Genomic DNA, 13,992 nt, shown 5'->3' with positions numbered 1-13,992 from the left:
GATTCTCATGGATATAATACCGATATATATTGCCCAGTACAAAAGTATTGGCATCAAAATGTACTTAAATTAACAAAGTAAAATACTCATGCAGAATGTCTCATTTCAAGTTTTCAGTATCAGTTGAAAATAGCTGATCTACAAGCTCACAATGCATCGCAATGCCGAAATGTATATATGGCAGAAGATGTGTACTGTGTTGTAATAAACATATACAAAGTATAGCTAGTAACTAAAGTTTTCAAATATATGTAGTGGAGTAAAAGTACAATATTTGGATCTGCGATGCAGTGGAGTAGAAGTAAAGGTATTGGAAATTGGAAAGTACAAATACCTCAATATTGCACTTCATGTACAGTACTTAAGTAAATGTACTTACTTCCCATGCACCACTGATGAGGATATCCTGTTGTGCAACTGGCAGGGTGCCGTGCCCCCAGTGAAAACACAACTGGCAGGGTGTCGTGCCCCCAGTGAAAACACAGCTGGCAGGGTGCCGTGCCCCCAGTGAAAACACAGCAATGGACAACTTAGGCAAAAATAACTGCAGGCTGAAAGTTAAGTCTCTCCAAATTAGTTTCCAAATAAAGTTTATAGAACTGATAAGGGAAACACTTTGTTCCTTATTTTTGGGAATCAATCAATGATGACACACATGATACATCTTACAAGTTCAAACAGCTCATAGCATAATGCAGGTTCCCTCTAGACTTTGATTGATTGATTGATTATTTTATTATAATTATGTATGTACAAAGGAGAAAAAAAGAAAGATGTTGCAGAAAATTACATCTCCTTTCTATGGGCTCTTATGGTCTCCTGATAGATGGATTTTCAGGCCTGTTTTGAAAGAAGTGATCCACAGTGTTTTGGCACTTTTATGCCTTTATTTATAAGACAGTAGACTGACAGGAAATAAGAAGAGAGAGATGGGGAGTGACACTCAGCAATTGGGTCGCCGGGATCAGAATTCGAACCCGCAACGCGTTGCTCTATATCCTAGCTGTGTGATCCTAGCCTTGGAGACCACAGGCGTTTTGTTTCAGTGTGATACATAAACTTGTGAACCTTAGCGTAATACTGTCTCGTGTCGCGTTATTGTTCTCCCGGGCCCGTCGACCGCCGCCGCTGTACCAAGGTATACTTCAACCTAGCCATGGTTCATGACTCTCGTTAGCCCTGTAAACATGACCCTCGTATTCATACGAGGGTCATGACGTAACTTCACCCTGGTCTTTGCAGACGCTACATTTACAAATAATTAAAATATATAAACATTCGCATTTCAAATATAAAGTACTCACAAAGTTTCCCACGGGTGTTAGTTAGTAGCAGCGCGAGCGATTAGAATTTCTGCATCCCGCGTTGTTTAATAAAAAGCATTTTTATCCGAGGTGTTATTTTGCCATTGGCTTTCAACTACGCGCCCCTATCGGTCGGGAGGATGGTGGCACTCGGTGTGTTCGATATAGGTACGCTGACCGCCCTGCCAATACAGACTAATAGGCGAGTGCGCTCTCGGTGTGCAACTGTGGATTTCCCAAACGAACCCCGTTTGAAAAAAGTAGCCGGAGAGCTCGGACAAAAATGCATTTTATTAAAGAACGCGGGACGCAGCAATTCTAATCGCTCGCGCTGCTACTAACTAACACCCGTGGGAAACTTTGTGAGTACTTTATATTTGAAATCTGAATGTTTAAATATACGGAAATCTTGTAAATGCAGCGGCTGCAAAAAACAGGGCAAAGTTACTGCATGACTGTCATGATAATTATCATGGCAGTCATGTTCCAGGGCTAGACTCTCGTATTCATACGAGAGTCATGAAGAAACTTCACCCTGTTTTTTGCGCTCGCTGCATTTACAAGATTTCCGTATAAACATTCAGATTTCAAATATAAAGTACTCACAATTTGTCCCACGGGTGTTAGTTAGTTGCAGCTCCAGCGATTAGAATTTCTGCATCCCGCGTTGTTTAATAAAAAGCATTTTTATCCGAGCTGTTATTTTGCCATTGGCTTTCAACTACGCGCCCCTATCGGTCGGGAGGAGGGTGGCACTCGGTGTGTTCGATATAGGTACGCTGACCGCCCTGCCAATACAGACTAATAGGCGAGTGCGCTCCCGGTGTGCAACTGTGAATTTCCCAAACGAACCCCGTTTGAAAAAAGTAGCCGGGGAGCTCGGACAAAAATGCTTTTTATTAAGCAACGCGGGACGCAGCAATTCTAATCGCTGGCGCTGCTACTAGTACTAACTAACACCCGTGGGACACTTTGTGAGTACTTTATATTTGAAATCTGACTGTTTATATATACGGAAATCTTGTAAATGCAGCGAGCGCAAAAAACAGGGCAAAGTTTCTGCATGACTGTCATGATAATCATCATGGCAGTCATGTTCCAGGGCTAACTTCAACCGGATTGTCACACACCACCCTGCCGGCACACACTACCTGTCTGTCAAACCAGATGAGGGTCCAGTACTTAGAGTTTTACAACAGTAGTTAGTCAGGTTTGACTATCCTTTGACTATCTTAGGTGAGGTCACATTCCCACCTAATACTTCGGTAGACTCGATGCGTATGGGCGGAGAAATTGGGATTCTTGCCTATTTAATTTGCTGCGGTTTGCCTTCACACTGTCATCCGCAGCAATTGGAAACGCAGCAGGGGGGACCTTTATCAATGTGTTCCATTCATAAACTAGCCTACACAGTGAAATCTATGGTGATAAAATTATACTCATAACGTGCATGTGTCGTGCCGTCTGGGACTGGACGTCTGGACGCCCCCCTCTCTCGCTCTCTCACTATACGCATGCAGCCACGCACTGAGCGCTAAGCACACTGATATAACAGACAGCAGCGCAAAATGTTTATAAGTTTATCGAGATGAAAGTCCCCACTCCCCAGTCCCCACACAGTGACAGCACTGCCACTCCATGTTTACGGCATGCACAGACAGACAGAATATTCTGTATAGGCTATATAATACACTGCAGTGTTTTTATGTGATTCAGATTTTACGGGGGCCAGTTTCAAATTGCAGCCGTCCGTAGGTGCCCTTTGAGAGCGGTTTTGAAGGAGTCAAGGGATTCACATGTCTTAATGACTGTTGGTAGGGCGTTCCACATTTTGGTGGCATAGGAGCGAAAATAATTTAGTCCCTTGTTTGTGCCGAATCTGGGTTGTACATGGTTTGTTGCACTCCCTCTTATATATTATTATTATATTATTATCTCTAAAATAGTGAAAATTGTCATTGTTCATTGTGACCATTATGGTACACTATTGACCACCCAACCAATTAAGTTGCTGCATAATATCTCCCAAAGTGAAAGGGGTTGAAACGTTTTAAACAGCAAAGCCTGTTCTATTTTACACCCAAAACGTAATAATAATAATAAGTATTATTATTATTATTAATTACTATTATTATTAATTATTAATTATTATGATGTATTAATATAACAATAACAATAATTATTAATAATAATAATAATAATAATGACACAATAAATCATAGGCTACTGAATGATGTGATAATAATACATAAATTAACAAACGTAGCAGCACTAAATTTGGTCCTCCTAACCTTCCGTAAATAAACTAGCCTGGGATGAATTGAGGTCGCTTTTGCCCACTTTGTTTGCACCATAATCTATGCTTTGCACATCCGGTTCCAGAGAGACTCCGGCGGATACGGAAACGGTGTGCGCGCGCCGTGTATGTTTATGTGGGGGAAATGACCGGATCCCGTTTCGAATGTAGGCGGGCTCTGGACCGGAGGACGCCGTCGAACTCCGGCATGGAAGTAGTGACGCGAGCCGTGGAGGACAGTTGCCATGTCCACTTAATATAAGCGACTTTGGGCTTGTTTTTCTGTGAAGTTGTTTGTAAATATTAATTAAAGGACCACTTCACCATTTTTCAACCTATCTTCATATAATTGGTCCTCACTAATGATCATGATAAAATAACAGTGAGTTTAAAATCGCCATAAACTAATGGCCCAAGTCATTTTTTTAAGAAAATGATTTTGAAGTCATGCAGCTCCTCGTGACACATGGCCACCTCTGGTACCGCATGGCCTAAATCACATGTTTTGTGATTTAGGCTAAATTTAAAAAAAAAATACTAAGTCAGTTCCTTGATCTTCACAAATAATCATGATAAAATGGCACAATTACTTTCTTCTGTGTCTCATAGGAGGGTTGTCTGTGGGCAGTTCAGAAACCCGTCCTCCAGTGACATCATCAATGGGGAATCCAAGCTAATATGGATATTGTTGTGGATTTGTTATTGCGGTAAATCACTATTTACCAATGGTATGGCGGTGGTATTGAGTGATACCTTAAAAAAGTGGTTTTGAATGAAAAAATATATATATAATAATAATCGTACTGCTTGACACAGTAAGTGGCCTGCTCACTCCTCATACATTGAGGAAGTATGCGCTCAGTTTGGGGCTTTACGCTGAGGAAGGCGGCGAGGCCTCCAGGCCGAAACGTCCCTTTGTTGTTTTGCTGCTGGGGGAGAAATTAAAAATAAGAATCCTATTGCATATAACGTGAGTGCTGGTATTCTTTCTATGAACTGTATCTACCTGAACCGTGCACCCATCAACTTTATACTTTTGGACTATACTCAATCATGGCTGAGGGAAGTAGGGGTGCTGGAGCACCCCCTCCCCCCAGGCACAGCCCCCCCCCCCCCCCCCCCCTCCCCATCGGACAGGAGGAGAAAAATAATACTTTTAATCAAAACAGATTTCTGTTACTAGGCCTAATAAATATGCTCGGTATCGGTATAGTGAGTCAGTTTGCTCATGCGTGTGGAGAGGGAAAGTAAAAGCCACTTTTCCGTGTGAAAATGTGCATTTTGCTGCGTGCGCAACCCCCTACTGAACGTTCAGCACCTACTGTAAATATCTTTCTGCGGCCATGTACTCAATTGAGTGTCTCTTCCTTTCTTCAAGAGGGAGAGTAGCGCCCAGGATTACAGATTAGGCAATTGGTATTGGGTGAGAAATGTGTTACAAAATCGTGATGTCACTGGTGGACGGGTTTCTGAACTGGCCACAGCCCTCTGAGACACAGAGTAGAAAGAAATGGTGGTATTTTATCATGAACATCATGATGGTGAGGACCAATTATATGAAGATAGGTTGAAAAGTGGTGAGGTGGTCCTTTAATTAAGTAGTTGCGGGTTGCGTTTTTGGGGGCTTGTTTCTAAAGTGTGCATATTTAGGCTTCCTAAATGTTGTTTAAACCAGTGGTTCTAAAATATTTTCAGGACTCCGTGTATGTATGTGTGTATATATATATATATATATATATATATATATATGAATATGAATAATACTCATGAATATGAATAATACATTTTCTCTAGATTTTTTATAAAATAGTGGATGTTTTCAAACAGCTGATTAATATCAGATATAATTTGTGGAGTCAGTGGCTGTTTTCATAGACCTGACTGCTTGTTTCTCTCGCACATTCTGGCAACACTGGTTCTGGAGGAGGGTTTACGTTGTTGAACCAAACCCGTACGTGGCATTCACACAGAGGAGCGCAGGACAACTACTAACCAGGCAGCTAACTGTCTGTCTGCCACAGTTTAGCCCTCAGAATATTTATTTAGTCCTGCTATCATTCATATTACATTACTTTTGGACGGGAAAAGAACCAGAAGAAGCCAGCCGTCGTCATGTTCACCGCCTCGGAGCTCGTGGTGGTGCTCGCCGCTCTGTGTGCCACCGCGTCCGGCTACTTCGTTAGCATAGACGCCCATGCCGAAGAGTGCTTCTACGAGCGCGTCAACTCCGGCACCAAGATGGGCCTCATGTTCGAGGTGGCCGAGGGGGGCTTCCTGGACATCGACGTGGAGGTCAGTGATGATGATGATGACGATGAGAGCCTGCTGCGTTGTAATATTTGTATAATAATAATCTATTACGAATGCCGGAAATGGCCATTGATCTGCTATTTTGTTTTGGGCCGGCGAAGAAGAAGAAGCCGCCATACGAGGAAGTGTGAATCTTATAATGAATGACAATATGTCACTTGGCACTACTGGAAATGTCTTACTCTTGTCTGTCTTGTCTGTGGATCAAAAATGTCTATGGCGGTGTATTGTGGTGAATTGGATATGAAGGACCCCAATGGAAACAAGCCTTTGATGCTTTCTTGGGTTTTTAAATCCTCTTAGCAGACCTTGTATTGAACTGTACTTTCCTGTGCGTTTTTTCCTTGCAAACTTGTTAATAAAGTATTCAATCAATCAAAAAACGATCAGAAGTGTTCATGCATCTGTCGAAACCCTTGGATGATGGACCAAGAAGTCTGTTCTAGTGCACATCTGTTCTCTACTTCTATTAGTGCTTTTATTTCTCACATCAAAGGTGTCTAGGTGTCCTAAGCGCAAATGCTGTTTTGTAAGATTTATATAGATGCATTTTAACTTGTTTTTTTAGGGATCTGTCATTGCCATATGTTGCTAGTTGTATGTTGCGTTTTGACGCCTTTTTATGGGTGATATGATATTATTGTTGTTTTATTGTTGAAGCTTAGCTGCATCTTTACCTGTATATCTGTCCTGTGTTTACCTTACTACAGTGATGCGGCTATGGTGATTGACAACTGAATGTCATGTATATATATATAGTAAGCCTATATAGATTAGATATGTATATCGAAATATACATATTTGTAATTTCTCTCTCTCTCTGTGTGTGTGTCCTTTTCTTTCCTGAAAACTATGAATGATGGAACTTGCGCACAAAAACTAGCCTGGGCACCATTTCATTCCGGTATATGATCCGGGCTGGAGCCGGATGATATGCTTACGTCATGTTGTAGGCAATGGTTTGCCTACAACAAACAGGAAGAACAGGCGGCGACAACTTCCTTTTCCGTCTCAATAAAAGCTCTCGCTTACGAGAGCTTTTATTGAGAGGGAAAAGGAAGTTGCCGCCGCCTGTTCATCCTGTCTGGCGACTACAAAACAATACTACAACATGACGTAACCACATCATCCGGCCCCAGCCCGGATCATACGGACTTTTGAAACGGAGACCAGGCTTTCCTCCGAGGCGGTGGAAAGCCTGGTGAGGCGAGGTTACACAAAAACTAATTTCATCCACGTCTTGACACCTGTGTAAACCTGCGACGTGACAATACAATTCAATGGTGATTCATAAATGTCTGTCCCATCATGTGTAATAGATGTGATATATTCATGCTTTGCAGATTACGGGACCAGACGGTAAGCAGATCTACAAGGGGGACAGAGAGTCCAGTGGGAAGTACTCAGTGGCGGCGCACATGGACGGAACCTACAAGTTCTGCTTCAGCAATAAAATGTCTACCATGACGCCTAAGATCGTCATGTTCACCATCGATATCGGAGAGGCACCCAAAGGACAAGATATGGAGACAGAGGGTATGTGTGTGTGTAGGGGTGCAACATTCATTAAATTACTTGATATAATAATATATTGAAAAGTTTGGTTCAAAACATTTATAAAATATCTGCCCAACTCGATTATACAATTAATCGAAAAAGTTATTGATAGAATAATGCCCCAAAAAAGTCAATATTTGCAGCCCTACTGTGTCTGTGTGAGTCTTGTAAACCAGTTTATTCCTTCCCCACTCTCCTGGCTTTCTTTCATTCTTTGCTTGAGTTTTCGTTTCACCTTCTCGTTTTGTTTTTTGGAACCCTTCTTTCCTCCTCGTAGGTGGTGACAACTGGGATGGTAGGGCAAAGGGTGGTCTTGGCATGTAAAGCACACAAAGCCATCTAACAATTGTTTTCACTGAAGTGTAAACTAATATTTGAGTATGAATTGAAACGTATATTTAGGGATTACACGCCCTCATGTTGCCTGGGAATTGCTTTAGAGACATCTCGGAAAGCATTTAAACCCATTAAGACCTGGATTGCATCTGTGTCACCATTATTTTAAACCTTAGCTGTTGAAATGTAGCAGATATACAAGTTCATAGTTCACTATGCAAATCTTTGAATATATATTCTTTCACAGTGAACATGTTTAACTCATCTTTGCTTCTGGGGGGTCCCTGAAACAGCATATTTTGAGATGGGGGTCTGCTGCCAAATATCATCATGGGGTCCTTGACATGAAAATGTTTGAGAACCACTGACATAGAAACATAAGTTTATCAGAAAACTGTCATGATTTAGAAGACATTTGTAGAATCAGGTCCTCAGGTCTTAAAGCGTTAAAACCCACAGGGGCAATTATTATTCCTTGATAGTGGGTATACTGCTCGCCTCTTACTTAAGGCATGGGATTCAGCATAAATCACTGATACAGTAATGCATGTGTTGTTCCAGTTTGTGTGTGTGTGTGTGTGTGTAAAGCAGCCTGATTTGTACTTGGTTTTCGCACATAAAATATCTGATCTGCAAGCTCATGATGCGTTGCATCATGGTCACTAGGCCTGCAACAGTTATTGCATAATTGTGTGAGTGCAATTATTTGAGTCAATCGCCATCTTTTTGCATAATCCTCTATCTTTCAATCATCTGTATAAATTAATGCGTTGAAAAATATTCCTACATTTTCTAAAAGTTTCCAAAAATAGTGGAAACATCAGCTGACATTATTTAAGTATTTGATCTCTTTTGGCCGTAAATGGTGCATTTATATAGCGCTCTCCAAAGCCCTTTGCATAGATTGTGCATTACAGTCACCCATTCACACACTGATGGTGGAGGAAACCATGCAAGACACATCGGGAGCAATTAGGGGTTCAGTGTCTTGCTCAAATACACTTCAACACTAACTCTGGGGAAGCCGGGGTTCGAACTGGAAATCTTGTGGTTTCCCATCCTTGCTACTGGCTATTCTACCCCTGAGCCACTGCTGCCCATAGTACATTTACATTATTATTTATTGTTAGTTATTTAGCCTGAACAGAAATGTATTTTTTATGAATGCAGTATGTTCAGTGTCCAATGTTCAGTGAGCCCAAAACGCAATGAAATCATTAATAATTAATTTACTACAACGTCGCCATCAACCCCTAATCGAGACACGAGATGAGCTTGTGCATGGGTGTGTGACCATGTATGAATCGGCAGTTAAATGACAGAACTATTCATTATAGTCACTGATTATTATTTTTTGCTTTTCTATTTCAGCTCACCAAAACAAACTGGAGGAGATGATCAACGAGCTAGCGGTCGCCATGACGGCCGTGAAGCACGAGCAGGAGTACATGGAGGTCCGCGAGAGGATACACAGAGCAAGTAAGCCGACTGGAACTATATCAGCGCAGTCGGGGTGGAAACTGTATCTCCATATTTCAACATTTTGTGTTTTTTCGTAAATTAACACCTTACTCGATCATACCACAGCGGCACACAAGCGTTTCGAGCTTGTGGATCTGCTGCTTTTGCCGTTTTTTAATTTGAATCGTGAAAAGTAACCGTTTTCGACATATGAGGTTTCCGACAGAGATCGCATCGGCCCTGTCACTTGACACGCAGCACGTCACAGGAGTCGGGGCATGACACAAATTTGAACTAAACCTCTAAAATCAGAAAGTATCCTGAAAATTAATACTAAATAAATCAAATGAAATATCCACAACCATTGTAAGACTTCAAATTAAATTGCCTCCCTAGCGTTTAATGTCCATTAAAAACATTGAGTCAACACGGGTTTGTTTGTTGGTCCATTTCTTGAAAAGTAATTGTTTCCACCCGACAGCGACAATATGAAATATATCCTCAGAGCCCGTTTATAGTGTTTGTTGTATTGGTGTCATTTGATTGCACGTGTTAATTTGTGGTCCCCTCCTTCTTTCTCTATCCAGTCAACGACAACACAAACAGCAGAGTGGTCCTCTGGTCCTTCTTCGAAGCACTCGTCCTCGTGGCCATGACGCTCGGACAGATTTACTACCTGAAGAGATTCTTCGAAGTTCGGCGAGTCGTGTAACCTGATTTAAGTGGTCCCTCGCGTGTGAAGCGGAAGCCGCCATTTTACTCCAATACCAAGACAGTCATTTATACCTGGAAAAATAAGACTGGCTGTTTTCAGTCTAAACACATTTAGATATATTCCCCCCGCCCCCCCTGCTAGTCCTTTGTTCTCGGCCCTTTTATCAACGTGATTATTATGGTTATGCAAAGACCTAAAGACCATGGTCTGTGGATTGATGTCACTTGATTAGCATTTTTTTGTCAGTTAAGTTTATTCACTTTTTGTTTGTACAGTTTACTTTCTAGTACAGTTTTATCTCAGTCTGTGTCAATAAGGCTTATAAGCGACAGCTAATGAGGTGAAATGTGATGTGTACAAATGCTGCCGTATTTGTGGAACGATAAAAAGTTCAAACCTTGAAAATATACTGCATCACAAATTCACAATAAGGCACAAAGTACCAGGAGCCTGTACTCAACTCTGCCAACCAAGCTAATGATGTTCAGGTGGCTATGTCGTTGCAGACAATCGGCCTCTAAATATCTGAAGGATCTAATGGTTGATCACGGAGGAGAAGTTTTAACTATACTGTTCCGTTTTTGTTGTTTATTCAGTTCATGCCACACAACACACTGTTTGTGGCTGTTTGCCTACCTTTGTAATTCTTCTTCGGCCCAGAAATGCAGATGTTGGTTGCTTTTAATGGTGTACAGTCACACATGCGCGATGACAGCCAATACATGTTGGAGCGTCATTAACGTGTAAAGTTCGACGAACTTGCGTGATGGGCCAATGCACCTCGACCTGAAAGCTGCACCCCCTTCGCCCGCGCAGAGTGGAAGTGAACGGCACAGCGGGATGCGCCTGTTTCACTCGAGCATGTGTGACGTACCCTAATGCAGTGGTTCTCAAAGTGGTATCTGGGGACCCCCCAGGGGTCCATGGGACTTTTGCAGGGGAGTCCCCAGCTAAATTACTGATAGTTGGGAACCAAGTGGACCCTTACTGGTCTTTATCTGAGACAGTGGACAAATGGACCCTTACGGGTCCCTTTAGTTCCATTTGTACACAGACTCTCGGGCCCCTTTTTCCACTGGGGTCGAACCAGTTTGGTTATTTTTCCCCCACCTAATATTGAACCAGTTCAGAGTGTTTCCACTAAAAATGAATTGGTACAGACCCCTAAAAGTTCGTTCTGAACTGGAACAAAATAACGGTCACCGGATACGTGAAAGTTTCCAAGAATCTAGGACGAACCATCCCTACTGTTCCAGAACCAAAGTTATTTGGGTGGAAAAGGGGCCTCGGAGTTGTGAGGGTCCATGCCTCTAATGAATACCATTAAATTGATATTGGGAAAAACAGTTTGAGAACCACTGCCCTACTAATGTTCCCAATGCACTCATAAGCAAGTCCTTGAAGAGTCTCTTGGTTGCTGGTTTGGAAACTGATAAGCTGTATTTGTGGCTCTGAACTGGGGTAGAACAACACTGTAGAACCGAATGGGGGGGAGGGCCAGGGTCACTCCTGAAATCCAATGATTGGTGGTGTGCTTTAATTGCTTCTACTTTGATTGTAAATTTGTTTGGTTCCTGGATTTTAAGTTAGGTTACAAAAAGTGTATTGTTTTTCTCCCCCTTTTGAGCTTATCCTGTGGGATGCTACATCTGGACAAAATACCATTTTAGAATACTTTTTGTTTTTATTTTATCTTGTCATCTTGCACTCAACACATGTCTGCAACTTCATAGTTGTGGAGGCAAAGCCACCATTTTGTATTTTATTTCTGTAGAGTACAGGGATAATTGTTACATTACAATACGCACGCACCTTGTTGTGATCAAAATATAATTTAAGACAATAACCGTCAAAAGATTTCAGAATGTCTCTGGAAAATAACCCAGCGTTCATGATAAATCCCAAATTCTGTTTGGCTTGTTTCCATATGTGGTGGGCAGTTAATGGATTCTTGAAATGTCTCAGTTGCACTTGCTACAGTATGTGTCCATTATGAAATAAAACTTTCATAACGAAAACGTGTGGGCCGCATAGTTACGCAAATGTCACCTTGATATCTATGGCAGTGTTTTCCCAAACTGTGGGTAGGACGCATCCATCGGCCACAAAAAAAACAATTTGCCATGCATATAAGAAGAAAATAATTTCAGAAATACAAAAATCTAAGAAAAATAAATCTGCTATTTTTCGGTCATTTGGGTCCCAGGGATAGACGTGTCTTTTGGGTCTTGAGCCACGGACCACCATTTGAAGATTTAGCCTTGCAGACCCAAAACAAAATGATATTTTCGTATCGTTTGATGAGATTTATTCCACAATCCCATGCTGTATTTGTGTGGTGTCATAGGAGAGATAACGATCAAAATATTTATTCTACATTCTCTATTGTGTAGAGTCACTTCTTGTAAATTAAGTAATGCACATGTTTAGCAAAAATGTAACTTGAGAGTGTAAAATGAAACCAAATCCATGCTCTTGTTTTTTTTTTTCAACCAAGGTTCGCATGTTTTAGGTTATTAGAGAAAGGAAAAAATGAGTATTTATTTTATTTTTTCATTTGCTGCTATTTTTGACAATATGGGGCAAAATATGTATTTTTTTAAACAAACGATTGTTTATTTTATTTTATTATTCACTATAGTCCTACTAGACCCCAATAAATTACATCTGGCCACAAAAGATCACAGGTTCTATTGAATGTGAAAGGGAGGTGACGAACTGACATTGAGCCTACGGCACAGTATGGAATCTCCCTAGTACCTCTACCTTCACATTCAGTAGATCCTGCCATCTTTTGTGGCCAGATGTAATTTCCTGGGTTCTAGTAGAACTATAGTAAATATTAATAAAGAAATTGCCGTAAAATGTAAAAATGCTAAAATGCAAAAAACAAAAAGCAAGAAAGCAACAAATGAAAAAATGGAACACTCATCTTTTACTTTTTCATACTTAAAACATGAATCTTGGTTGAAAACAACCAAAGTTGTGCTTTAAAGATCTATAAAGGACCATTGGTTACCAACTCTCCATCATTTAGCTGGAGACCACTGGTGGTCCCCGGACCACTGGTTGAGAACCAGTCTGTCTGGACTACAACGTGGCATTGCACACCCCTCGGAGGCGTGGTGTGAATTCATCAGCTGTGGTTTGGAAAGCGGTCAATCAGTGATGAGATTACCTTTAGGCTTTGACGTGGTGAACCAACAGATTGTTCTTGTAGGTCACATTATGCCACCATGATGTGTGGAAGGAATGTGTGTGTATTTGTTAAAGAAACAAAGAAAAAGTGCTGGTAAATGTTTGATTCTATTTAAAGGTGCAGTAAGTGATTTTATTTTGTTACGATAATTGTCAAATGCCTCCATAGTCTGATAATAACCATTGATATACAGTGTTTGTTCACTAACACGGGAGTCCTTATCTCTGGCTGCAAGTAAACAGAAAATGCATTTCCAGGTCAGGATAGCAGTTTTAACCAATCAGGAGAGAGAGAACTCATACGCAAGATAAACTAGTGAAATTGGAAGTGATGACACAAACACACGCACACAAACTGATTGGTTGACATTGGCAACCCCACCTGAAAATGTACAGTATTTTGTGTTTATTAACGAGATGGGGGAGACCTCTCTGTTATTGAACAAATACTATTATAGCAATGATTATACTATAACTTTCCTTTTGAGAGAGAGAAAAAAAAACCTGCAGTGATCCGGAAGTGAGGTCTCATTAAGCTCATTACCACCATTTATTTTTTGATTGATTGATTGATTGATTGAAATATCTATTAACAGTTTGTAGAATTACAGTACATTTCAAGCACAAACTCAATACAAAGACTGTTAACTGTGAGTGGACGACCCAATTAAGCATTACACTTGTTTACAACAGGGTGTATTATTTTGTGTCCAGGAATAGCAGATGTACAAGCTTAGATCTGCTCTTTTTGAATCGTTTTGTAAATACATCATCCATTTCTATTGGATGAAGCCTTGGCCTGGAAGAGAGGTCAT

At 41.0% G+C, this 13,992-nt stretch overlaps 1 protein-coding gene across 2 annotated transcripts; it reads left to right on the top strand.

The window, feature by feature from the left end:
* Positions 1–5,543: 5,543 nt before the first annotated feature.
* Positions 5,544–11,997, top strand: tmed2 (transmembrane p24 trafficking protein 2). Of its 2 annotated transcripts, XM_083793888.1 has the most exons (5): positions 5,544–5,892; positions 7,254–7,446; positions 7,745–7,762; positions 9,175–9,282; positions 9,852–11,997. In XM_083793888.1, exons 1-5 carry the CDS (start codon positions 5,713–5,715, stop codon positions 9,974–9,976), a joined length of 624 nt encoding a protein of 207 aa, XP_083650014.1. In that variant the 5' UTR covers positions 5,544–5,712; the 3' UTR covers positions 9,977–11,997. The 2 variants fall into 2 exon arrangements, with proteins under 2 accessions (XP_083650014.1, XP_083650015.1); XM_083793889.1 differs by lacking the exon at positions 7,745–7,762 and having other exon boundaries at positions 5,547–5,892.
* The last annotated feature ends 1,995 nt before the right edge of the window (positions 11,998–13,992 follow it).

This window comes from Protomyctophum parallelum (assembly GCF_964188405.1).
Source record: "Protomyctophum parallelum genome assembly, chromosome: 21".
Classification (NCBI taxonomy): Eukaryota; Metazoa; Chordata; class Actinopteri; order Myctophiformes; family Myctophidae; genus Protomyctophum; species Protomyctophum parallelum.
Note: the sequence above shows the minus strand (reverse complement) of the source record. Positions and strands in the feature narration are given on the sequence as shown.